At 43.6% G+C, this 27,465-nt stretch overlaps 3 protein-coding genes across 9 annotated transcripts in view; 1 reads left to right on the top strand and 2 right to left on the bottom strand.

The window, feature by feature from the left end:
- The window catches only part of PSMB2 (proteasome 20S subunit beta 2), a 623,524-nt gene that overhangs the window by 267,797 nt on the left and 328,262 nt on the right, over positions 1-27,465 (top strand). The window lies entirely within an intron of this gene.
- Positions 1-27,465, bottom strand: part of LOC126959105 (protein argonaute-3) — a 235,011-nt gene that overhangs the window by 134,428 nt on the left and 73,118 nt on the right. For 2 of the 5 annotated variants that reach the window (XM_050798073.1, XM_050798077.1), the window contains exon 1: positions 6,434-6,759. The exons of 1 other annotated variant lie outside the window; for it this stretch is intronic. In XM_050798073.1, the coding sequence (XP_050654030.1) occupies positions 6,434-6,452 (19 nt within the window). In that variant the 5' untranslated portion in view covers positions 6,453-6,759. Of the gene's footprint in view, positions 1-6,433; positions 6,795-7,075; positions 7,185-27,465 lie in introns of those variants that run through there. 2 more of the 5 variants (XM_050798061.1, XM_050798066.1) reach the window with 2 other exon arrangements.
- The window catches only part of LOC126959182 (protein argonaute-1), a 47,096-nt gene continuing 27,896 nt past the window's right edge, over positions 8,266-27,465 (bottom strand). For 2 of the 3 annotated variants that reach the window (XM_050798132.1, XM_050798137.1), the window contains exons 13-19: positions 24,139-24,298; positions 23,866-23,956; positions 22,607-22,801; positions 20,405-20,539; positions 19,709-19,810; positions 18,581-18,780; positions 8,266-18,338 (exon numbers count right to left, since the gene is read on the bottom strand). In XM_050798132.1, the coding sequence (XP_050654089.1) occupies positions 18,230-18,338; positions 18,581-18,780; positions 19,709-19,810; positions 20,405-20,539; positions 22,607-22,801; positions 23,866-23,956; positions 24,139-24,298 (992 nt within the window). In that variant the 3' untranslated portion in view covers positions 8,266-18,229. Of the gene's footprint in view, positions 18,339-18,580; positions 18,781-19,708; positions 19,811-19,832; positions 20,186-20,404; positions 20,540-22,606; positions 22,802-23,865; positions 23,957-24,138; positions 24,299-27,465 lie in introns of those variants that run through there. The other variant, XM_050798139.1, reaches the window with a different exon arrangement.

The following is a 27,465-nucleotide window of genomic DNA, read 5'->3' as shown; positions in this document are numbered from 1 at the left end:
AACAGCATGGAACTTCAGGAATCTCCTACCTGCTAATTCCACTTTTTCATTCAATGAATCTGTCCAAACATACTGCACTTATTACTAGGCTCACTACAATTAAATAATCACTTATAGAACATTCAGCCAGTTGAAGGTTAAGCTTATCAGATGGCAGCAGGGAAACAATTTATTTCTTTTTTTGAGACGGAATCTCACAATCTCGCACTGTTGCCCAGGCTGGAGGGCAGTGGCGCGATCTCGGCTCACCGCAACCTCCGCCTCCCAGGTTCAAGCACTTCTCCTGTCTCAGTCTCCCAAGTAGCTGGGATTACAGGTGCATGCCACCATGCCTGGCTAATTTTTGTATTTTTAGCAGAGACAAGGTTTCACAATGTTGGTTAGGCTCCTGGTCTCGAACTCCTGACCTCGTGATCTGCCTGCTTCGGCCTCCCAAAGTGCTGGGATTACAGGTGTCAGCCACTGCACTCGGCTGGGAAACAATTTTTTTTTGAGATGGAGTTTCACTCTTGTTGCCCAGGCTGGAGTGCAATGCTGCAACCTCAGCTCACTGCAATGTCTGCCTCCTGAGTTCAAAGGATTCTCCTGCCTCAGCCTCCTGAGTAGCTGGGATTACAGATGCCTGCCACCATGCCCAGCTAATTTTTTGTATTTTTAGTAGAGACGAGGTTTCAACATTTTGGTCAGGCTGGTCTCGAACTCCTGACCTCAGGTGATCCACCCGCCTCAGCCTCCCAAAGCGCTGAGATTATAGGAGTGAGAAACAATTTTTAAAAGGCATTTCCTCCCTTGAAAATAAAAGGGGACATTTCCCTTGTTATTAGCAAGAACCCATTTTGCAATCTATTCTTTCACCATTTTTAAAGTTCACAGAAATACTATGTCTCTCTCATATTGTTAGAAGATTCAGAAATCAGTTAAAATTACCAAGTATTAGTAATGACTCAAAAGTAGTATTATGTAAGCCTACAACTGAGAACATATTCTCATAAAATTTCTTCCACAAATGAAAAACCTAAAAATATGGGTGGGCATAGTGGCTCACTCCTATAATCCCAGCATTCTGGGAGGCTGAGGCAGGAGGATCACTTGAGCCTAGGAATTCACGACCAGCCTGTGCAACATAGTAAGACCCCGTCTCTACAAAAAACATTTTTTTAATCTAAAAATATCTCACATCAAAAGACTGTAGATACCACATTCTGATTTCCCAAGAACTTGACAATTTGTAAATGATGTATAAAATAACTGGCTGACGTAAAACAAGGAATTCTAGGCCAGGTGCAGTGGCTCATGCCTGTAATCCCAGCACTTTGGGAGGCCGAGGCGAGTGGATTACCTGAGGTCAGGAGTTCGAGACCAGCCTGGCCAACACGGTGAAATCCCGTCTCTATTAAAAATACTAAGCCGAGATCCTGCCATTGCACTCTAGCCTGGGCGACAAGAGCAAAACTCTGTCTCAAAAAAAAAAAACAAAAAACAAAAAACAAAGAATTCTTCATTTCCTTAAACTGACATTTCAGACTAATGCACACAATTTTTTATTGTAACCAAACCACAAAATGCCCACATTTTAATGTATAAGAGAATGCATCAGTTGTGTGACAAGGTTTTGCTGAATCTCAATAGTTTTTTTTTTTTTTTTTTTTAAGCAGTGGCTAGCCAAAGAAAGTCATTAATATTAACACAGATAATGGCAGAACACCACAGAAACTCCAAATACAGAAAGGCTGTTCATGTATCCTAACAGCATAACCATTATGGCTGAAAAACCACACAATATTCTTTCTCACATCTGTTTTGTTAATGAGCCAAGAATGAGGGGTCTATTCAGTATCCAAGACAACTGAATTAGAAGGTAGGAATGTCTGGTAAATGCTGTTCATCTCAACAGTCTGAGAATAAACAGGTCTGGAAAGGATACTGATCTTAAATAATCTTTTTAGTTTTACCTTCCTGAAAACAGAATTATCACTTTGGTATTTTTTTCCCTACCCATTAGCAACAACAAAAACTTATAAATTACTTTCTAAGATTCTACCTCTAATTACTGTAAGATAATATGTTTTGATAGATTAATATTTTAATTCATCTTTCAGGTAGACCCTCAAGTATTTTAAGAATATAGAAACCAGTGTGAAACTAGATGGCTATATTATAAAGCAAAATGGTATTCAACTAGAATCCATCAGCTTAGACAATTTGGCAAGAATTCTGCTCTGAGCCAGGGTTTTTCCATATACAACAGAGAATTCTTCCAGGAAATGTCCCCTTTACAGGGCCCCAGGCCTCTTTGCATACTGTCAGGCCAGGCAGTAACTAAAAAACGCAATGTTCCCATTGGAAGATATAAACTAACATAAATTAATTCTAAATTACCAACTTATTATATACATTTCTCCAAAAAAGCAAAATAAGGTAGCATCTAGATATCTTTTCATTCATTCTAATGGCTTTCCTAAATAACTTAATTCCTTAATTTTTAAAAAACTAAACAGATTAGTTTAGAATTTGGTTTAAAAATGTAAAGAATGGTTATATGAGGCTGACAGAATCATGGGTAATTTTTAAAATGTCTTCATGTTAACTCAATTACATTTGAAGGTTATCTATGTTTTTTCCCCCTTAAGTCTTTGTTTAGAAGAAAAAAAAGTTATTTTATGTCTCATTTTCTGTTTTTCCTCGGAGTCTCTTTCAATGACAGAGAAGAAAAATTCTAAACCAAATATCAAAACAATCTTGCACATTTTTATAAGTCCCACTGCCAGTCAAGTTCAATAAATATATATTTTTTAAGTCATAATGGTCACTCCAGGGCAGCACAAGCCAAAATTTAAGTGACAACCCAGTAGAAAAACCTTTATCATTTTCAAAATTCATGCCCACAGACAGAGCAGTAATTTGATTTTTTTTCTCCAAGGCAAAGAACTACAAGTGAGAAAATTTATATAATGACAAAAACATTTCCCAAAGTTATTAAAGAAGATTGTTTTCTGGGAGGCCGAGGCAGGCAGATCACCTGAGGTTAGGAGTTCAAGACCAGCCTGGTCAACATGGCGAAACCCCGTCTCTACTAAAAATACAAAAAATTAGCCGGGCACGGTGGTGTGCACCTGTAATCCCAGCTACTCGGGAGGCTGCGACAGGAGAATCACTTGAACCCAGGAGGCAGAGGTTGCAGTGAGCTGGTATTACATCACTGCACTCCAGCCTGGGCGACAGAGCGAGCGAGACTCCATCTCAAAAAAAATAAATAAATAAAAAGAAGATTGTTTTAAATAGTAAATTTGGACCCTGATGGCATTATATATTTTAGTAGGTATTTTTAACCCATAATTTTTATCTACATCATTCATATCCCAATCTTGAATTAATTCTAGCTTCCCATATATGCAACTTTTACTCCTTTGGAACTTGGTTCCAAATAACTTTTTAAAAACTTTTATTATTAAATAAGCACAGAACTCTAAAACAACTATTTTCAGACACGAATTTAAAAGTACAAATAAGAAAGAAACAGTCTATTCACTTTTGCAAGACTGTATAAAACTTCCACCAAACATCAATTTGCATGTCATTAATTTAAGGTAAAAGTAAATGTTTTTCTTCCATTATAAAGTGTAGTTCCTCTGTCCTAAACACTAGTCTAACATTATCTGAAAACACAGACTAGAATAGTATGGACCTAAAAAATGAGTACTCAGGAGAAGTAATATCATCAAGCATCTCTGCCGCTCCCTATTTCCATCTTATTTAGAACTGAAACACAACCTATACTCTTAGTTCAGCAGTAATTAGACCACAGAAAATGGTGTTTCATCAGATGTTCTCCTAACTAGTCACAGACACAGACGTTAAACTGTTGATTAATTTTTAACTAATTGAGCCTTTTCTTGTTAAATCAAAGTTCTGATGGTACTAAATCAGTAGACTGCACAAGATATCCTTAAAAAGCATTCAAAATATTTCATATGAAAGAACGAATACTAACTTATATGGTATTTGTATTCGAGGTTCCCTAATGTAAATAAATTTAACAGTTTTCTATGTAGCCACCGAACAACTAGAATTTAAAATAGCCTATCACAAGATGATTCCTGAGAATCTCCACACAAAAGAAAAACTTATGATAGAACTGGAGAGCCAAGATTCAATATTGACTCAATAGACTTTTTGAGAACATTTATACTAAAATTTTAAAATCAAAATATATGTCAAATTATGAATTTTTTTTTTTTTTTTTTTTTGAGACAGGGTCTTGCTCTGTCACCTAGGCTGGAGTGCAGTGGCGCGATCATAGCTCACTGCAATCTCTGCCTCCTGGGCTCAATCCATTCTGCCTCAGCCTCTCAAGTAGCTGGGACTACAGACATGTGCCACAATTCTCGGCTAATTTTTCTGCTTTTTGGAGAGGCAGGTCTCACTATGTTACCTAGGCTGGTCTCCAACTGCTGGGCTCAAGGGATCATCCTTCCTCAGCCTCCCAAAGTACAGGCATGAACCACCACGCCCAGCCTAAATTATGGATTTAAAATTTAGTTGCACAGCTATGCTTTCAACTTTACACTAAGCATACCAATTATATATAAGTCTCAGGAATAATGAAAATTTTGTTTTTGATAACGTCAATCTTGAGCCAAAGTATAGCTTATCTTCATTAGGCTACCTTCAATCACGTATAAACTGTACTGAAGAAAAAACTTTACTTTTCAAGAGACCCAAGCATACAGTTGATAATCTAACTACACACTTGCCCAAATGTGAAGACAGCTAAATGGGTATCTATTTCAGCAACGGGACACCCAAAAAAGAAGAGGTAAAATGTATTTTCTGAGCCTTACTTGGCTAGTTGTACCAGTTGACTAGGTGGTTTGATGTTAACAAATGTTTTCTAAGACAACGTCCATATATATGGGCACAATATCATATGAAAAACCCTAAGGAGATAAAGCAAAAACTTTAAAACTTTTTTGAAATATCTTTAAAAGTTTTAGGATGATTAATAAAGGGTCTGACTTTCATGATTTGTTTTCCAGACTTGACAACAGGACAGTTATGTACAAAGATCACCTGTGGTCCCAAATAATGACATTTCCTGTGCAGTAAAACAGCAGTATGGTAATTTTTTAAAAAGGGCAGGACAGTTTCAGAAATACACAAATCAAAACTGAATAAGAATCTAAATCTTTTCACAATCCAGACAGACTTTCTGTTTTTAAGACGATATGGGGCAAGGCGAAACAATGGAGCATGAAAAAAAGATATAGTAGAAATTGATTAGAGAAACTTCCATGTAACAAAATTTGTTTAAAAAAATTTTTTTAACTCTCCCCATCTCACCTCCCCAGTTTGAGTGCTTTTTTGCATCCATTTGACACTTAATACTCAATCTATTCAACAAAGTTCTTAGCTATCATTATGTCACTGGTTTCTTTTACATAAGTTTTTCTTATATCAAATTGGCAAAAAGAGATATGGAATTCAGGAACTTGTAACACCATTAGTAACAAGACAGTCCCGCAAATATTTTGAAAATTAATTTACGAACTTGTGATCGTCTGAAGCATACTTTCAAATTTAAAATGCCAAGCATGATCACTTGTTAGGCAAACCGTTATGCAACACCTTTCTGTCCCTGAATTAATTACTTTAGAACCATAAAGAGTACTTTTCCTTTTTTAAGGACAAGTACTAACCATGTTGCAATTTTCTCTTACGACTGCAAGACTGCTTTCTTCCCCGCGAAGATAAAGCAGTTTTCTTAAATTCCAAATTTCCAGGAATATGACAACTACTTCTCTAGGGAATAGAGAATGAAACAAAAAATGCTGTCAGCAATTTTAAGATCCACCTCCTCGTATAAGCAGTGATCCAGGCTGCTATGACATTTCCAAGCTCCTCAGAAACTATCTACCATGCTGCCACAAACAACAGAAAAGAACTCGAGGGTGGGAGCAATGCCGTGTTGAATTTAACATTGCACCAACACCTCCTTCGAACTTAATTTGAAGTTATCCGTTATCTCAGTGTATCTTCACAACTACCCTAAGAGGTAGGTAAGGGAGCTGGCTGGCTGCCCAGCCTCTACGGAGCACACAAATTGGCTAAAGGACAAGAACTCCAACTAGACAATGGCAAACCATTCTAAAGTCTAGAAAAAGGGTACTCCAGCAAAGAGTAATACCGCTTAGATAACCCCAAACTTAAATCCTCCAAGCGTTTCCCCGGCTCGCAGTTTCGCCGACTCAGGGGCCCCCGGGGAACTGCGGCTGGGCTGCGCGGAGATCGCAGGGGAGCAGGGCGAGGGGCGGGAGACCAGGGGATGCCCGCCCGACGCTCACCTCGCGCACCTGGGCCGGGCGGGAGGAGCAGGGAGACTCAGAGGACAGTAGCTTGGTGACATCCCCTACCTGGCCCAGAGACTCTGACTCACCTGCGGAGCCGATTTCCATTCATGGAGCTGGGGGGAGTGCTTCGAGGGAGAACGGAGCCCGCCACTGGGGGCAAGGAGGCGGCCCGGGGGGCGACGCCGCGCGACGGACACTCTCACTCGGCCCCGAGGCGGGGGCGGCGACGGCTTCCCCTGAGCAACCGCACTCCGAAAGCTCTGGGCCGGAAGAGTCGCGGACGGAAAACGGCACGGGACTAGGCGAGAGGAAGGGGAGACGTGAGGCGCGGACACAGGGGAGTCCCGTCCGGAAGTTGCATCGCCCGCGGCCGCCGACGCTCCCACCGCTCCTCCACGACTGCGGGCCACCGCCGCCGACCTGCCCGGGGCCGCCCCGGAAGCCCGCCGGCGTCAGTTCCGCTGCCTGGCTTGCCCGGCGTCCTCGCCTCGCCTCTGGGCCCCGAGCCGTGCCGGAGCGACGTCGGGGCGGGAGCGGCCGGCGCGGAGGACGCTGGGGAAGCGTCCGGGAGCCGGGCCACATGCGGCGGGCTCGGCCGTCCCCCGCGGGGCAGTGCTGGCTGGAGACAACCCGAAGGGGCAGGACTCCTCATGCCGCACGAGTGGGGGAGGTGCCTGTCTGCGGCGACGTCGCGGCTGGCGGCGGGGCTTACCTGAGGAGTAGCCTACCTGGAGCTGGCGGGTGAAGGACCCAAGCCTGCCGCGGAGGCCCGAGCCGAGACCGCTGGGGTAGGGCAACCCTCCTTCCTGAGCCCCCGCCACGCCCAGTCCGAGCCGCCCCACGCGCCGCCTCCTCACAGGCGGTCAAGTGACCACCGCAATTGACCTAACTCCTAGACTGCTTTAACGACCATTTTTAGGATTAAAAAAAATGTATTATAGTTTGGAAAAGATGACTAACGAACAGGACACTACACAAACAGATCGAGTAATTTCCGTGTTTAAAACTCTTTAATAGCGCCTCGTCACACTTCGAAAACCTAAACTCCTTTCCAGGGTGAAAACGCACGGCGTAAACGGGCCCCGCCTGTGCTACAGCTGTACTGCTCGGCTTCCAATTCCCCCCAACGGGCCAAGCGCTGCTTTTTTCTGACTTGGGGCTTCTCTGCTTTTGGTTCCCTTGGCCAGGTACCCTCTCCTCTCCACCCTCCCTTTACTCCCCACCCTGCAGTTTCTTTTTACGTCTCAACGGAAGACATCTGAGACGCCTTTTCCGGACCACCCATGGTGGGGCACCTGTTAGTCTACTACAGTATTGCCTTGGTAGCCCTTTGCCCAGTCTGTTATTTACTACTTGTGTGCCCCCCACCCCACTTGAATGTCAGGCAAATAGTAGGTCCCTAATAAATATTTGTTGCCTTAATGAAACATGATACTATTTTATTCAGGCTGAGGAATGATTCATAATTTCTCCCCATGTCCTTATGCTTCAGTAATACGGTTTAGTTTTTTTTTTTTTTTAATCAAAATAATTTTTTAAAGAGGAAAAGGAGAAAGAATATCCTATTTTCAGTTCCCCTCACTGTGGGACTTTGGATCAGTCACTTGATCTCTTTGGGCTTCAGTTTTCTTATCTGAAAAATTGAGAGAACAGTATGTACCTTACACAGTTGTAAGGTTAGGGAATGTACATAAAGCACAGAGGAAACCCTCCCCAAATTTTAGTGAATAACAGAAGTATTTACCATTTTAAAGCACTTACCATATAATATTAAACACTTAATAAATGTATGGGACTCAAAACCACATCTGACTCCAATTCTGTCTTACTTTCGGCTTCCTTCACATCCCTACCCCCGTGGCTGAAAATACCCTCCCCAATTTTAAAATATCAAATTAAATGTCACCAGATGAAACACTGCATCTTAAAAGTCATTTTTAATCCTCGACTGTACACAATCCAAATCTTGGTAGCAGCATCTGACAGGGTAAATACCAACTCTTGTGCAAGGGTCTTTTATATCCTCAACCCCTCTGATTCTGGAACTGGTTCCCTAAACAAAGGCAGACTTCTTCAGCTTCTTCCAGAATAGACAATAGACATGGTGACAGTGATGAACCCTTGAGCTCGGCTAGTCTTTTTCGACATTGACGGAGCAGAATTTACACCCTCTGATTCACTCCATCTCAATAAATGTCAATGATGCCTTTCTATCTACTTCTGCTATCCAGGAACCCACCTCTTTAGAGTGAACGCATGTGAAAGGCTCATGATTTGTAATATCAAGAAGTAGGAAGACAAAGAGGTTTGAAGGATTCTGCCAAAGGCAAAGCTGTATGAGGCTCTCTCCTGACTACATGTACACCCTATTTTTGGATAACTCATCCCCAACTGAGTCTGCTCTTAAGGGTACAGAGCAGGGTCATTGGGTATTACCTTAACTCCCATTGCCCCAGTACCTAGAACAGTGCCAGTGCCTGGCACATAGCAGCATTCAGTATATTTGTTGGATTGATGGATGGATAGATAGATGAATAAATAAATAAGCTTCAAGAATGGGGCTCAGCAAACAAGCTAAAACTCTGCCCTCATACCTGGTGACACTGGTTGTTCTGAGAAGAAAGAAATACAGAAATAGTACAAAATTTCAGGTGCAGAGAAATCAGTGCCCTCTGAAAGTTGAACCTCCTCAGGAGCCATCAAATACCCAGTGCAAAATTTCCTAAAATATGACACAAAAGTATAAACTAGAAAAGAAAAAAGCAACAAATGGAGCTTTAATAAATTCACAAAATTTTAAACTTTTGCTCTTCAAAATGAAAAGGCAAGCCACAGACTGGGAAAAATAGATGTAAAAGATATAACCAACAATGGACTTGTGTTTAAAATGAATAAAGAACTCTTACAACTCAATAAAACTCAATTTTGAAACAGGTAAAAGAGGCTGGGCCCAGTGGCTTATGCCTGTAATTCCAGCACTTTGGAAGGCCGAGGCAGGAAGATAGCTTGAAGCTGAGAGAGGCCAGCCTGGGCAATAATAATGAGACCGAACTGCTACCAAAAAAAAATTTTTTTTTTTTAAATTAGCTGGGCATGGTAGTGTATGCCTGTAAGCCCAGCTACTCAGAAGGCTGAGGTGGGAGGACTGCTTGAGACCAGGAGGCAGAAACTGCAGTGAGCCGTGATCGTGCCACTGCACTCCAGCCTGGGTGACAGAGTGAGACACTGTCTCAAAAACAACAAATACAATGGGTAAAAGATGTGAACAACAAAGATATGGGGATAGTAAGTAAGCACATGAAAAGATGATCAATATCACTGGTCACTAAGGAAAGGCATAATCAGCTACCAAATACTCAGCGCATGCAAGAAAGACAGGGTGGCCAGCTGCCATTTTAAGCGCCAAGTTCCTGCCCAGTAAGTCAGGCTCAGGGACACACAGTGCACACTTCCCTCCCTGCTGCCACTATTATTCTACTCCACTTAGGACTTTCTACTCCTAGGCTTCTTGTGTGAGACAAGAAACATCACTGGATGAGGACAGCAACTCAGTAGAATCTTCTCACATGGGCCAAGATTAGAGTCACCTGGGCACCTGAGTTCAAATCTCTTGTCCTAGACCATCAGTTTCCACAAGGTAGAAAGTAAGTTACTTTACACTGTAGCAAGATACAATATAAAACTTGGGCTTTAGGGACAGACACAGCTAACACTGAAGGCCCTCTCTTGCTGTGAGCCTAGGAAAGTCATTCAGATTCATGTTTCTCATCTGTAAAAGTTGAAGTACCTTTGAGACCAGACGCTGCTTATCCAATAGCCCTTATCTCCTTTCTTGCTGGTAGACATGACTGGACTTTCTAGTCTACGTGACTCAAAGGATAATTCATTCATCTAAGCCACTCATGATGGATGATCTTACTTGCTTTGCCAATGACAGGAGTGAGATGACCCATTTGTAGCAAAGCCATGAGGCCGGATCTGCTGGAGCTTCCAGGAAAAGACTTCCTTGCTTTAGAAGGACACGGAAAAATTTGTCTCTTTTGCCAGGCATGGTTCTGTCAGCATTTCCTTCCCAGAATTACAGTAGCCATATTGGGACCATGAGGCGAACTGGCGTGAGGATAAACAACATGGAGGATGGCAGACCAAAAAGATTTCAAGAAACTAATTCTTTGGTGTTATCACTGAGCCACTGAATTAACCAACCTTGGAGTAACATTAAATTAGGCTTTCTTGTCATATGAAATGATAGTTTTCTTATTTAAGAAAAATTTAATCAGAATTTTGTAATACGCAATTGAAGGTAACTGATAAACTATTTTGCATGTAAAGATGCTGTAAGATGCAATTGTATAAGATACTGTAGAAAACACCTAGCCAAGTACTTCAAAGCACCCAAACAAACCCTTCCTCCTTTTGCAGCTCACTCTCATTAATAGCTCACAGGCCTTTTCCAAAAACCTGGCTAAAAGTTCCCACTGTCTCTTTTAAGAGGAAAGTTCCCTGCCTTTGGAAAATGGGGACAAAGGATCAAAGGCTCCCTAAAAAGGTCCCTCAATATTATACTTTGTCCAAAAAAAAAAAAAAAAACCCAAAACAAAAAACCATTGCCAAGAGGATGGTGGTGAAGGTGCTACAGTCCAGAACAACAGGATAGTATGTTCCTGCAGGGTAAGCCACAAAGGCCTAAAAAACCCTGCTATGATATACTGGAGAAGGCAGTTATGCGTAAGTGGAAAACTAAATGTGCCTAATTCCCCAGCAAATCCACTTTTCCAGCTCTTCCTTCTTGACACAGCTGCTTTGACGGAGTACTTCTGTCATGCTCTGTGTGCCTTCTAAGCCTGCCTAGGATTTCTCAGCCTATCATCAGAGGAATAAATGTCTGCAAAGCTAGGAACAAAAAAGGTGAGCTAATTTTCCAATTCAACATTACTTCCCATTCAAGCAGTAGACAGCAGCTTAAGGATGGCCCAGACTCAGAACTTCCAACTAGTCTTTTCCTTGCACTAACTCTTTCTTTTAGCCACCAAATCCAAATTGCCATGAGATTCTGGGATCTGCTACACCAAGAGATACCAAACAAATACCCAGCCTGACTACCCCAAGGCAACTGCTAGTCCAGAATGTGCTCCAGAGTATTCTGCCAACTGACAGAGCAGAAGGAAGGGTGCTCAACTAGTAATGAAAAGGAATGCCCAGAGGTGCCAGGACAAGCCTTCACTGAAAACCTTGAGCTCCAGGACCAGACAATGCAGGCTCCCAGTCTTTTTTAACTTGAGTAGCAACCACAGGCAAATCCTGAAGGCTTTTCAGTATCAATCTTTTCTAAAACTAAAGGTTCTAGCAAAATTTGCCATAATCATCATCCTCCCATTCCCCCTGCTAAGTACTTTATTTCTGCCTCACTCGGGGTCATAAATTTATGTCTTATTTCAACTGGGCAAAATCTGCTCCATGTCTAATCTGCTCTTCAAGTTCAACCAACCTCCCTAACCCTTGCTGCTGAAAAGAAGCATGGGGCTGGCTAGCTCTTTCCCAAGGGAGTCTGCCAGGTGATAGCCACAGGCCAATTCACAACACTTGGCCTCCAGAGGAATGCTAGGTCCACGTATGTACACACTGGCTACCACTGATGATTTCTCACTGGGCCCTCTGCCAGAATCCTTCTCTGAGCCTTCTTACCCCCATGCATTGAAATAACAATGCTCTAGCAGTACCAGGAAGAATGCCAGAATTTACATGCTTGACAATTATACCACCAGCTTAAAGTACAAAACCATAATACCTCCAATTTGGGGTGAGTGGGAAAAGACAACGATAATCTGGTTAAGTATCTGCTTACCTAAAGATTTCAGGAATTCTGAGTTCATCCTGTGTACTCCTATCACTTCTTGATCTGCTGCCCACCCAGCCCATACTCATAAACTACAGACTACTAGCCTATTTCAATTCTATTTGCACATACTGATCCGTTGGTATATGCCATGACCCTGAGATGACAAAAATGAAGAGAATATAGCTTCTGCTCCTAGGAGTTCACAGGCTCTAAAGAAGACAAGTTATGGAAATAAATATAGTATTCTACTATTATCTAGTACACTGGAACAAAATTAGGTTTTGTTTATTCTTTTACAATTATCTCCTAATTGGTGGTAGTTGTGGGGAACTTGAAAGTCCTAGTCTTAGCCATTTTAGAATTGGTTTTTCCAATACTCATTTTCAAGAAATACTGGAGAATAACCTAAGTAGGTCATAGAGTTATAAGATCCCCAACAGATGGGGAGCAGAAAGGTAAAACACACAGAAAAAAAAGAACTCCTTCTCTGCAGCAGTTCATGTTGTTAATCACACCCTTCATGAAACTTCTACTCTGATTTCTTCTCCTACCTCACTAAACTGGTTAAACAAAGAAACAAAAAACCCACAAGCTTTCTACCAGTGATCTGTCACCTTAAGATCTACTTCCTCGCCCCATCCTGAGTTTCTTAGGGGGTTGTATACTATGTTTCTCTTCTCTTTTTCTAAGCTAACTTGTTCATGCCTATGGCTTTAACTACCATCTATATGACTCCCGTATCCATAAATGCAGTTTTACAGTCTTACCTGAGCACTAACCTGTGTTTACTGGACACCTTACCCTTATTGCCCCCAAAAAACCCCAAAACTCAGTCTATACAACATTGTCTTTCTTCAAAAAACTCCCCACCTTCCTTCTACAGTCTCCCCCTGCCACCCCCATCTTGACTGGCAGAATGTCCCAACACACTCCTATGCTCAAGGAGAAACCTGGGAGCTAACCTCTACTCCTGTCTTCCACCAGCCATCGAGTCCTACTAATTCTATCTCTTGTCTCTCAAACCTGTCCCTTCCTCCCTATATTCGTTGCTATAGTCTTATTCCACTCCCTCATTATCTTTCTCCTATGCCAGGGGACCAGTTGGCTAGTCATATCCCCCACCAAACTTAATTCCCTTAATGAGACAGACACTATTTTCCTCATTTTGAATTGTGCCTGCCCTCCCCACAATACTGCTGGCACAGTACTTTGCATGTTTGTTGAATGAAGAATAAATTGAGGCCCTGTGAAGTATTCCTGCATAACAATCTACAGTATTATTCTCACCTAAAATCTATTAGAGATGTAATCAGTCCCAGAAGTTTGTTTTGCTGGTAGGAAAAAAAGAGAAAGACCGCACTTCAGAAATAGAAGCCACTGTTGTCTTTATAAAACACAGAATTGTGCTGCTGCTGCTGCTGCTGCTGCTGTTGCTTGCTTCAGAAGGAACTGTACATTACAGCTGCTGGGATAGTTTCACGATGGACTGGACAAGGTACAGCTCAAAGCAGGACACAAACACAAGTCTCAAAGGGAAACAAATGCAAACAAGTACACAGCTGTGGGGATCCAGAGACATTTCCCCATCCATGCTGGACTTGAGAGGGATAAAAAGTTTAGAAACTAAAGTGAAACCCAGAGTAGTCACACATGCCCACCACATGGCTGCTAAGTGCAACATCACACACCAATTAGGCTGGACTGTGTGCACAGGAAAGTAATTTCATTTTTCCTTATTGCTACTACACCAAGGGACTCAGTGCATTTGACGAATGTCTTTACTTGCACAATTCTTGGAGGGTTTCCTATTTTCCTCTGTAGAGAAGGAAATCTCCCTTTCCCACCTCATTCTGTTTTGTTTTTAGCTCATTCCTTCCCCTCCCTTTCTTGGATGCCCAAACAGCAGCCAGAGGTTCTAAGTCAGTGTGAGTAGAGTAAGGGGAGAGCACCAACCCAGCCTCTCTCCCTGCCCAGGGAGAAGGCAAGTCCTATTAAGTTGGAGGAAAGAGAAAACCAGAAAATACCTCCTTCCCAATCTGCTTAGAAGGCCAAATAGTAAAAAGTGCCCTGCATATCCCTGCCATGATCAGATTTTAAGAAGGAAGGTATTCCAGCTACCATCCTGGATTGGCCTAGGCCCCATATATAAATAAAAATAACTTCCCCCAATGTAGTTTCCAAAACTGCCTTTTGGCTAGTTTGAGATGATTTTTCTACCCTGAAGGGGAAGAAACTTCCAACCTTGTTAGTTCACAGGATTCCAGGTCCAAAATTGTCCCACCAGCCTTACAGATATCCTATGGGCCAGCTAATAGCGTGCCCTTGTCTGCCCATCTTGAGTGCTGGCCTTATTCACAAACAGAAGAAGAGAAGTATCCAAAAACATTGCTGCTTAGCTAAATAGGAGGCCACAGAGAAGCTATCTAGCAGGTGGGCATTAGGAGCTTTTTAGGGAAGTTTCAAAATTCTAGGTACCTTCTTCTTCGGCTTTATGTTAAGCATAAGTTCCCAGCAACAATAGCCCCAGGCTTATCCCTGGAGGCCAGTGTAGCACCTCAATCCTTAATGGATCAGGTTGGACTGGATAAACAATCAAAGAACAGGGCTCTCTCCTTTCCCACTTTTTATTCAAATTCTCTCCATTCTCTTCTCATCACTCTTTCCCTTATGTCCATCCCCTAACACTCAAGCCCAGGATACCCAAGTAGCTCAACCCTAAGACAATCTCAGAAAAGGCAGGCCCCAGGTAAAGAGAAAAAGAACCAGATTTAGTAAAAGCAATGAGAGAAACCAGCTCCAAGGAGTGGACAGGTGTGGAAAATGCCAGAAACCCTCCTGACTTCACACAAGTTGGGCAGGTCAGTTGCTCTTCTCTCGTATAAGCTTGAGGGCAGTCCAGCCTAGGTGAACATCTCTGGGCTTGGGGAACAGGTTCTTGGTCGTCTGCAGTCAAGGAGCTAAGCCTGACCTTGCCAGCTAACAGTGGGATCATTGCAGCCATGCAGAGATTTCATCATCACATAGGCAGGCAGGCAGGCAGGCAGGCAGGCAGGCCGGCCAGCAAGCAAGCAGAGTGAATAGTAGAAAAGGGAAAGGAAGCCAGGGAAAAAGAGAAGAGGAACAGGAAGGCAAAACAGTGGTACAAAGGGAGCAAGAGACCCATCTAAGAGGATGAGGCTGGGGGTCCCCCAAGCACTTCCTTGAAGCTTGGGTAAGAAGCACCACTTAAACCAAATCCACATGAGCCAAAGCTTGCTGCCAACACCACTTCTCCATCTGCATCCACCACTTTTCAAATAAGAATAATCCTCAAGGTCAGGGTTATTTTTCAAGTCTCAAAAATTATTTTTTTACAAAAAAATCAGAGTAAGAAGTCATTTCTTGTCATTGCCCAAAGCTGATTCTCTTGCTTTTTTATTTCTTGAATGGCATATGCCATGCCAAAGGGCTAAAAATGCATTTCAAGCCCCAGCTGATAACCAACTGGAGAGAGTGAGGCAAAGAGAGAAAAGGAGAGAACACAAACTTGTTGCTGGGAGTAGAGGCTGCCACCTGCTCCCTATGGACATTTGCAAATGCTGGTGAATGACTGGACCCTCCAGGAATAGTGCCCTGATCCTAGCCCCAAAATGTACCCAAGTAGAGAACATGCAGAGCCCACTGTCCCAGAAGAGCTCCCCTCCCCAAAGGGTGACAGAACACGAAGTAGACTGTATATGAAGGCAATGGACAGGGCAGATGGAGTGTTAGCATCACTCTCTTTAGGCACTTGTGTAAGGAATGTAGGCTCTCCAGTGAGCTGCCTCCTCCCAGAGCCCTCCATTCTGTTCTTCAGCTGGGCTTGTGCCTATAGGGCACCCCATGCTGTAGCCAGCAGGAAAAAAGTAAAGGAGGAGTTACTCAACAGTCCTGATGCTTTCTCCATAATGAATGTTTGTGCTACGTTTTGTGAGTTGCTGAACAATGTAGCCAACCAGAACAGAACCTGGGACAGATTGTTTTGCATAGCAAATCCGGGTCATACAAGGGCAGCTGAGGAGAGGAAACGGTAGTTCTAACTCTATAGGCCAGGATTTAGACCCTCCTGCCTCCAGCTGGCCTCCAAGCCTGGGCTAGGTCTGAAGTAATCATGGCTTCATCACCAGATCAGATAGATCCAAACCCAGGCTCCTCAAAAAGAGGAAATTCCACACTGAAGTTGCAACTCCCCATCCCAAGCGGTGGGGCAGGAAAAAAATGAACAGTCAAGGAAAAAGGGCAGGGGGGGATGCTTGCTTCAAGGCCAGCAGAGACCAAGCTAGAACCACCACCTTCTCCAGTCCTGCAAGACAGCCAAACCCCATGTCTCAAGACAAAAAGAAAAAAAAAAGCTCATGCCACCCACTCACATGCCCTAGTGGGAAACCAGGAAAAATTCATTTGTGTAAACAGAAGCAATAGGGAGCAGCAAAATTCCCCAGCCTGTCCACAGGACACACTGGAATCTAGGATGAGCCAAAGGGTCAGAGGACAGTCCAGAGGAAGGAAAAAGATGCACTTGCAAGAAAGAGTGCAGGACAGTGCAGAGGAGGGAGGCTACAGCAAGAGAAAGGTATTATCTGCACAGAGGAAGGATGGAGCCCGGACCCCATCTTGGGGTGATAACCACCCCCTCCCTACCTAGCCAGGTCAGAGAACAAATCAGGTACACAGTTCATTCTGATGGCTCAATGTTTCCGGGATATAAACTCATCAGGCATGGGAAGGATTTCCAAATTTTGGCAATACACTCAAGTTATGGTATAAAAATAACATTTTGTTTTCTCTCTTTTTTCTCATTTTAGACCTAAGAGTTTTTTGTTATAAGACACCCCAGTTAAGAAATATTGAAACACAAGAGACTTGACCATCAAGGGAGAAAAGAAGCCAAGAGTGAAAAATGCTATGAAAGTAATTCCAGACCTGGGTGGGGTGGGAGGTAGGAGGAACAAGGAGAAAAGGAGGCATAAGTGGAAAGGCCAGGGGCCAGTCATCTCAGCAGCTCCGAGACTTGTCATGTTTGAAAGTGCAAATGTCAATGGATTTTAACCATCTTGAGGTTGTGATCTTTTAAAAAGCTCAATGAATGAGGAAGTCAATTCCTTCAAATGCAAAATAGCTGGCTTTCTGGCTGGAGGTTTGTTGGGTCTGGGGTATTTCTTCCCCATCTACCTCCTCTCCCACCCCCACCCCATTCCCCAAAGAAAGGTACAAAAGGTTGCAGTTCTGCAGCATTACCGTTACAGGGAAGGCACTGGTTACCCACCAGCGGGCGGAAGGAAGACAGGGTCGTGTCACTTCAAAGCTAAGTGCCATAGTGCCTTAAGTATTACTAGGGGCTGGATGTCTGTCAGGGAGGAGAAGTAAGGTGGGGCAGAAAATGTGGACAGAGAGGAATAAGGGGAAGGGGGGGTGGCAGCTGGGGGAGGAGCAACCAAAACCATTAAAAAATCTTCCTACAAACTGGATTCTGAACCCATTAAAACATCTAGTATCCTAAAATATTGATCTGGGTCTGGTTTCATTTTTCTTCTTAAACAAATCTAGTCCTTTTCTGATTAAGGCTCCTAAAAAATCCTTCCCTCCTCCCACCCACTTTCTCAAGCCCCTCACTTTCCCATCTAAAGTATCAAACCCAAACCTAACCAGCTTTTGTCTGCAGGGCTACAGAGTTGACCTTACCAAGCTGTCAAGCATGAGTCTTTAGCACTGTGAGTCACATGAGACACCCGTGTGTATGGTGGGCACCAGTGCTGCCCCTTTTGGTCCATTGGGGTCAGGGCCAGATGTGACAAGATGGGGTGAGGGGTGGGGGACATGAGGTTGATATCAGAGATTTCTGGCTGGTGGTCTGTCTTGCTGGCCCTGTTCCCCACTCTTATACCACCTCTACAGAAGGAAACAAGGCGTCCTACACTCCTCCCTACCCCACCTCCCTCCTCCTTGCTTCCTCTGGATTTGGGTGGCACAGCTCCTGGGGCTTGGAAAGCTTTCTTCTATCCAGTGAGGTAACAGCGTTCTGCCTTCAAGCGAAGTACATGGTGCGCAGAGTATCCTGATGAACCTGCACGGCTTTGGCCAGGGCCTGGGGGTCCCGCCCATTGCTTTGCCCCGATATGTGGCTCCCCTCTCCACTGAAAAGGAAAAAATGAAAGAAGTCCTTCCTGGTGAACTGAGCTGCTGCTAATTCCCTCACCCAGCCCTGGGATGCCAATTCCCATACCAACTTAAGAGAAAACCCCAACCCAGGATTGGGCAGAGGAGCCCAATGACACCAAATTGGACAGCACTCCTTTCCTTCTACCCAAGGAAAGTTGAGAAGATCTGGCACAACAGGCTGAAGCAAAAAGGAGGCCAACCTGATCCCAGGTCTCACCTGTCATGCTCCTTGTCCACCAGGTGGTATCGTGCCCGGAAAGCCACCAGGCGGGCATAGTAGGCAGGTGCTGGGATAGAGACAGAGCGTGTGCATCGTACGTAAGTGTGGCACAGCTGGTATGTCAGGATCTGGAGCTCATCCGCTGTGAAACGGTTGTCATCCCAAAGAACATAGTAATGGGATGGTCGGCTGGTGCCCTGGGAAGATAGGAAGATGAGGGTCCCAGGCTGAGCAGAGGAGATGGCTGATAATAGGGGAACAGGATCACTATTAAGAATACGGCTGGGTAGATAATTCACCCATGAACAGGCGGATGCAAAACTACCAATGTCATAAAGCACTCTTCTTAAAGGTAACCTGCAAGTGTACTCAGGGCTTATTAAGAGAGCAGTCCTGGCCGGGAACAATGGCTCATGCCTGTAATCCCAGCACTTTGGGAGGCCAAGGCGGGTGGATCACTTGAGGTCAGGAGTTCAAGACCAGCGGGGCCAAAATGGTGAAACCCTGTCTCTACTAAAAATACAAAAATTAGGCCGGGCGCAGTGGCTCACGCCTGTAATCCCAGCACTTTGGGAGGCCGAGGCGGGCGGATCATGAGATCAGGAGATCGAGACCATCCTGGCTAACACGGTGAAACCCTATCTCTACTAAAACTACAAAAAAAATTAGCCGGGCGTGGTGGTGGGCGCCTGTAGTCCCAGCTACTCAGGAGGCTGAGGCAGGAGAATGGCGTGAACCTGGGAGGCAGAGCTTGCAGTGAGCCAAGATCGCGCCACTGCACTCCAGCCTGGGCGACAGAGCGAGACTCTTGTCTCAAAAAAAAAAAAAAAAAATTAGCTGGGCATGGTAGCGCATGCTTGTAATCCCAGTTACTCGGGAGGCTGAGGCAGGAAGGCAGGAGGACCGCTTAAACCCAGGAGGCAGAGTTTGCAGTTAGCTGAGAGTGTGCCACTGCACTCCAGCCTGGGGGACAGAACAAGACTCCACCTCAAAACAAAACAAAACAAAACAAAACAAACGAACATAATTTGGATGTCATTCAGTGATGACTGATATATTGTAGAGGCAATGTGAATAAACAATTCATCTTTGACCCATTGGAACCCCAAGATATAGCCCAGCTACCTGGATGCCTGCATGGCTGCACAGATAGAAGTCAAACTCAAATGGGTGGGTGATGTTGGTGTCCACTGTGGTCCCAGCTGGGATGTTACCACTCTTCCCAATCTGTATAGAGACAAACACAACCAAGATCCCAAGACCTGCCTGGCCCTAACTAGGACCCTGGCTCAATTCTACTCTGACTTCACCAAAATCCCAAGAACAAAGCCAAAGTTGCTATTCCCAGAGGGTACTGAATCTTTAAATAATATGCTTCTAAAGTCACACAGACCTATGTTCAAGTCCTATTAGCTGTATGATCTTAGCAAGTCATTTAACCTTTCTGAGATTAAACTGGAGATAATAATAATACCTACCTCACAGGGTTGCTGTGAGGAAGACGCCTTGTACAGTATCTGGCACATAGGAGGAGTTCAATAAATGGTAGTTCCCTTTCCCTTCTCTGGGAGCTGGTCTATATATGGGGTCTAGGCCAGGGAGCTAGGAGGAGGGAAAGGAAGTATAAGGGAAGGAGGGGAGGAGGTGGACACTAGTGAAGGCAGTGGTAGAGGAAGGACCACAAGAGCTAGGAGGAGGGAAGGGGCCAGGGAGGATGAACAGGACAAGGACTAAATCCCCAGCCTTTATCTGAAGGGCTTCTTCTCTATTAAGATAAGGGAGACAGAAGGAGGGGACGGGAGGTCTCAGTCCCTCACTCACTCGCTCGTTCTTGTCAGCACAGAAAAGGCGGGTGTGATGGCGTTTCTGCACCACAATATAAGTGATCCCAGGCTGGTAGTCCTTTTCCAGTTTTATGCAGGCATCACGAATGGCCAGTAGCTCATAGTGGAGTATCTAGGCACAAAATGGAGAGGGAAACAAAGAAACACACAGTTCCTCTTGAGTTCACATACCCTTCTGAACTAAGGAATTGCCACTTGTAATATAGCTTTTTGCTCAGTCTCCCTTTATATGCTGATGCTCAACAATTAGAGATGATAGGCCCTTCTTGTCAAAAGCAGCCTTATACTCAGTTCACTTAATATGTTCCTATAAAACCTTGGCCAGGAGCCTTGGCATCAGAAGACAACAAACATCTGGTTCTTGTGTATAAAGAGACCTAATATCAAGACACAGAACCAAGGTTCACAGAGAAATCACTAAAATTACAATGCCCAAAGTTAGTTTCACTCAGGATCAGGCAGCTAATGAGAGTTCTCTTTTGGGCTCCAAGAGCAGACAGGTTGTGGACCACCAGAGAAGAGCAGACATATAGCTCCATAATGGGTGCAGAGAGAGTAGGTGAATTCAGTCCTACAAAGCAAGCAGGATTATTAGAAAATGGGCTAGCTAAAGGAAAAGCTAGAAGTAAATAATCATAGGCAATAGTTTCCTATGGCCATGGATGTCAGATATAGAGGGTCAAAACTGTATGGTACAGAACGATAGACTTTGGAATCAATTAGACGTAAATTTAAGCTTTAACTAGTTGTATTACATTGGGCAAGTTATTAAACTCCACTAAGTCTCATTTTCTCCACATCTGTTAATGTTACTAAGACCTGCTTCACAAAGCTGTTATGAAGACTAAGATAGACAATTAAGTAAAAGCATAGAAAACCTAGTAGGGCTTAATAACTGCTGATTGCTTTACTAAGCAGTTTGAATTTTAACCCAAAGCTATGTGAAGCCACTAGACATTTCTGAACAGATATGTGATATGATAAATGTGTCTGATATTTTAGAAAATACTGGATGACTTAGAAATTGGGCATAATGGCCAGGCACCGTGGCTCACGCCTGTATTTCCAGCACTTTGGGAGGCCAAGGCGGGTGGATCATTTGAGGTCAGGAGTTTGAGACCAGCCTGGCCAACATGGTGAAACTCCAGCTCTACTAAAAATACAAAAATAAGCTGGATGTGATGACTCATAGCTGTAGCCCCAGCTACTTGGGAGGCTGAGAAAAGAGAATCACTTCAGCCTAGGAGGCAGAGGCTGCAGTGAGCTGAGATCATACCACTGCACTCCACCCTGGGCAAGAGTGAGACTCTGTCCCCGCCAAAAAAGAAAAAAAGAAAAAAAGAAACTGGGCCTAACAGTTAAGAGCATAAACTATGGAATCAGACCAATGTGTATGAATCCCAGTTCCACTCCTAATTAGCTTTGATGACATTAAAGAATCATGTAACATTTCCAAGCCTGTTTTCTCATCTGTTAAATGTAAATACACTATTATTCCATAGGACTATTGTAAAGCATTAAATAAAACATGTTTCCTCTCAGATTTAGGAAAAAACACACACACACACACAAAAACGTGAAGTGCTTAGCACAGTTCATGGCACACAAGAAGTTCACTGGAACAGTAATTATAATACTATTAAACGGTAGTCAAGGATACCAGTTCAGGACAGAAGTTAAAAAAAAAAAATGAAGACTGGCAGTGAGAATGAATAGGAGGAGTATTATGAAGGAAGGTCAAAACAGCATTAGTCCTCAAATGCAATCTCCAGACTATCAGCATCGCCTAAGAACTTGTCAGTATTGTAAATTCTTGGCCCTCATCCAAGACTCATTGAATCAGAAACTCTAAGGGTAGAGCCCTTAAAACTGTTTTAACAAGCCCTCCAGGTGATCTTAATGTAAGCTAGCATTTGAGAATCACTGGTCTAAACAATCAGTCTCCAACAGGAACCAACTACTTAAATAGGCACTGAGAGTCTTCTATTATGAGAAGAAAAATCTACAGATGCTTGTATACTCCATCCCTCAGTTGCCATCCTTGCCCCCAAGTCTACCCCATTTAGCAAAGTTCCCGAAGAAGTGACACACCTCCCAGTGCCAATAGCTTAGAAAAGGTAGTAGCACCTAGCTTTCCAGCCATGATGTGAAGGTTTTCTCCACCTACTGTGGGCCCTACCTGGGGTAGCTGGCCTTCAGGGACCCCATCTCGGTAGAAGATGATGCGGGTAGGCTTGAAGCGGGTGGACTTGTAGAACTGGATGAGGAGCTCACGCACCATGTAGGACAAGTCTTCAATGATCTCTTGGCGTGGTCGCTGTACCCGCACAGTAGCACAGTATCGGCTGGGGTGGGCATCCATACTGCCTACCACCTGACAGTCAGAGAAAAAGGATTAGCTCCTAGAACCTTCACCCTCACTGTCAGGCTATGCGTTTGTGGAAAGGCTTCTTAGCAAGAAAACTGCAACTGAATGAGTAGGGCTTGGGATTCAAAGAGCCCTGGTTTCAATCTCTATTCTATCACACAAGCAGAAGTTACTCAATCTCTCTGATCTTTTTTCCCTTTCTCAGATGTTGATAAGAACACCTGCTTGCAGTGCTACTGCAGTCCATATTAAGCACCTTACACAGGGCCTAGCCCACAGTAGGTACTTGATAAATTGATTTCTCTACCCTTTGCAGAGGAGCGTGTGAAGGTTTAGTACTACTAGATCAAACAATGGCCTCTTCCAGTCCCAAGTTTATCCTTTTTCCCATTCAAATGCTAATCTACCCAGGAATCATGACCATAGTAACAGTGTTCTTGTGGTTGATGGAAGAAACGCCATTTAGAAAGGAGACAGTGGCCAAAGCCTAGGAGGGATGGCCACAAGAAAAACAGGGATAAGCGTATTATAGGGTTTCCCTGCACTTACTGAGGTTAAGACCAGTGTGCCTACAGAAATGTGAGGGTTTAGGAAACACAAGTGGGAAAGGAAGTCTGATCCCTAGCAATTTGGAAGCCCCTAGGAGACAAAGAGCAGAAAAGTCAGGAGAGAGATAGGAAAAATATCTAATCTATTACACAGTGAGGATGGGCAGAGGAAAGGATAGTCCCATCAACTAAGTAACTCCCTTTAAAGGGATTTCAGAGAAGATACAGTCCCTCTCCTACATGCCAAAAGCAGGCATGGGGAGACAGACATTCAAATGCAGAGCAAGAGTGATGCAGAATGAGTCAAGTCTCTGGCTACACTCTCACTACTCTCCCTGAAAAAAGACACCATACAGAGCTACCTTTATGACATATCAAGGGAATGGGAATTGGGAATAGCAAGCTAAATGGAGATCTTATGAAGGGTCAAGAGCCAGAGCTGAGGGAAGGAAATCATGGGCAGTTTTGAGGACTCAGAGTGAAGAGGAGAACTTTATGAGGCAGCTGGAGAATATCACTCACTGCTGTGATAGAAGGTTTTTTCCCATCCCCTGCTGGGGGGTGTGTAACATCTGCTCCCAGGAATATCACTGGCTGTTGAAAAACGGCAGAGCTGAGCAAGGAAGAGAAAACAAAATGGTGAGGCGTTGGGTCTTCTCTAGCTGGCACCATCCAATACCCACTCTGCTCTTCTCCCCCTGGTGTCTGATTCACTCTGCCTGGCCAGGGTCCTATCTCTTCATCAATTCCCAGCATGGTACCTTGAAAAGGGCAAGTGGACAACAGAGTTCATACCGCTGGTGTGGGACTAGGATGTTGTTAATGCCACCAAGTTTGACATTGATCTTGAGGCAGAGGTTGGACAGAGTCTGAGGTGAGGTCTTGACCACATTCTTCACCTGCACACACTGTGTAGCCATTCCCAAGAGTGTATCTCCAACACGTTTCACCTCAGCTATGGGCGGGGAGAGAAATGATTAGTGCATTCAACAAACATTTACTGAATGCCTACTAGATGCCAGGCAGTGTATGAGGTGCTAGCGAACACAATGATGACAGGAAACATGTAAGGTCCCTGCTCTCATAGTGCTTACTAAATAGGGACTAATTTTAAAAACTGTGAAAATTACAACACTGATAAATGACACGACAGAAAACTTCATGGAACAATGACAGCATAAAATAAGAAATAAAAACCTAGTCAGGAAAGGATTCTTGAGTAGGTAATGATTGAAATGAAATCTGAGGACAGCAAAGGACTTAGAGGAGAGGGAGTTTGAGAGAGAGCATTCTAGGCAGAGGGAACAACATGCAAAAATGCACCCTGCTAGAAGATAGCAAGACGTGTCTGAGAAACAGAAAGACCATAGCAGCTAAAAAGAAGAACAAGGGGAGCATGTTGTAAGAGAAAGAATGTGGTCACTAGACTGACCTATTAGAGGATATAAGGGTAGCTTAGATTAACAAGACGGGTGAGGGCCGGGCGCGGTGGCTCATGCCTGTAATCCTAGCACTTTGGGAGGACGAGGCAGGTGGATCACGAGGTCAGGAGATCGAGACCATCCTGGCTAACACAGTGAAACCCCGTCTCTACTAAAAATACAAAAAAATAGCTGGGTGTGGTGGCATGTGCCTGTAGTCCCAGCTACTTGGGAGACTGAGGCAGGAGATTCGCTTGAACTTGGGAGGCAGAGGTTGCAGTGAGATGAGATCACACCACTGCACTCCAGCCTAGGTGACAGAGTAAGATTCCGTCTTGGAAAAATAAATGAAATAAAATAAAATAAAATAAAATAAAAATAGGCCATAAATTATTTGTGACACATTTTGAGTCTGAAGTAGTTTTTTGGTCATCTCAGTAAGGATATCAACTAAGCGAATGGGTCTCGTGGTTCAATGCTCAAAAGAGTAGTCTGAAATGGAGATGCAAATTTGTGTGATAATTAGGTACAGAAAGTAGTTGAAGGCATGATCTTGAGATCACTAAGGAAGATAACATAGTAAAAAGAGAAGACAACCTAGATCTGAATCTTGAGGAACTCCCAGTATTGGCAGAACAAGAAGATGAGTCAGCAAAGGACAAAAAATCCAGAAAGCTAGAAGGGAGACCAAGATAATGTTGTATCACGACTGCCAAGGGAAGAGAGTGTTTCAAGAAGGAGCAAGTGGTCAACAAAGTGAAATGCGTCTAAGAGATGAGGTAAAATCAGGACCAGAAATATCCTCTGGAATTAGTGATATTAAGGTTAAAAAAAAAATTAGTGTACAGAGGCAAAAATTGTTGTGGTGATCTAAGGTATCAGGAAGAAAATGTAGGACTGACCAACAATTTGGTATGCTTTCAATGGAAGAGATTTGAGCATGTTTAAAAAGATCATATCTACTTCCAAAAGAGATGGAATAGTGGCAAGCCAGTTCTACAGATAGCACTCAGAAAAGCCAGATAAAATATAAAAATCATCTTTTTAAAGGCAGCAGAGAATGCTGAGAAAACAAGAACTAGAGGGGGTAAAATTCCAGAGAGGGAGAAAAAAAAAATCTCAGAGGTGAGCTATCTTCAGCAGTTGCTTTTACCCTGGGTACATTTGCTGAATCCAAGTGTGGGTAGGAAGCTAAGAGTCTAAGCTCTGCACCACTGCCATGGAAAAGAAAAGCAACAGTTTTTGCTCCATTTAGAGATAGATTAATTCTAAACATGAATGATTTTTTTTTAATCATTAAAAAAAAAACACTTAAAAATAGTATCTTCATGACCCCGGGATTCCTGTTCTTTTTTTTTTTTTTGAGATGGATTCCAAGTTTGGTAAGGATATAAACTATCTAGAACTCTTTTTTTCTGAGATGGAGTCTCGCTCAGTCGCCCAGGCTGGAGTGCAGTGGCGCGATCTCGGCTCACTGCAAGCTCTGCCTCCCGGGTTCACGCCATTCTCCTGCCTCAGCCTCCCAAGTATCTGGGACTACAGGCGCCCGCTGCCACGCCCGGCTAATTTTTTTGCATTTTTAGTAGAGATGGGGTTTCACCGTGTTAGCCAGGCTGGTCTCGATCTCCCGACTTCGTGATCTGCCCGCCTTGGCCTCCCAAAGTGCTGGGATTACAGGCGTGAGCCACCGCGCCCGGCATTATCTAGAACTCTTATACACTGCTGGTGAAAGGATAAATTGATATACTTAAAATCCACTCCTGGATATACTCCCAAGAAAAAATGGTTATATATGTTCAAAGGACACATAGAAGAGTGTTCACTGAAGCATTACTATTATCATTATTATTTTTTTGAGACAGAGTCTTCCTCTGTTGCCCAGGCTGGAGTGCAGTGGCATGATCTCAGCTCACTGCAACCTCCACCTCCCGAGTTCAAGCAATTCTCCTGCCTCAGCCTCCCGAGTAGCTGGGATTACAGGCACCCGCCACCACACCCAGTTCATGTTTTGTATTTTTAGTAGAGACGGGGCTTCACCATGTTGGCCAGACTTGTATCAAACTCCTCACCTCAGGTGATTCACTTGCCTCGGCCTCCCAAAGTGCTAGGATTACAGGCATGAGTCACTGCACCCAGCCTGAAGCATTATTTTCAATAGTCAAAAACTGGAAACAATCCAAATATGTACATTAACAGAACGGATAAATAGATGGAAATTGTGTTATATTCATATGATGGAAAAACTATAACAAACCACAACTTTATGTTGCATGAAAGAAGTCAGACACAAAAAAAGTATATACTATATGATTCTATTTATATAAAGTTTAAATATAGGCAAAACTAACCTATGGTATTAGAAGCCAGAATAGTGGTTACCACTGGTAGGAGGTTGTAGTGACTCGGGCTGTGGTAAGGTTCTGCTGCTGAACTGGGTGCTGGTTACGCTGTTGTGACACTTTATGAAATATCACTAAGCTGAACATGTAAGATTTCTATATATACAATTTAATAAAAAGTTTACATTAAAAAAAAATATCAGTTTAGTGGAGAGGAAGCAATTAAATATACTAAAGACAGGATAGGTATACTACCTGATCAGAACAGGGCAAATGTGACACTGTCCTTCTACACTCTCAGGGCAACCAAATGCCAATGGGACCTTGCTTTGACCATCACAAGGTGGATGCCATTTTACCCA

This window comes from Macaca thibetana, chromosome 1 (assembly GCF_024542745.1).
Source record: "Macaca thibetana thibetana isolate TM-01 chromosome 1, ASM2454274v1, whole genome shotgun sequence".
Classification (NCBI taxonomy): domain Eukaryota; kingdom Metazoa; phylum Chordata; class Mammalia; order Primates; family Cercopithecidae; genus Macaca; species Macaca thibetana.
Note: the sequence above shows the minus strand (reverse complement) of the source record. Positions and strands in the feature narration are given on the sequence as shown.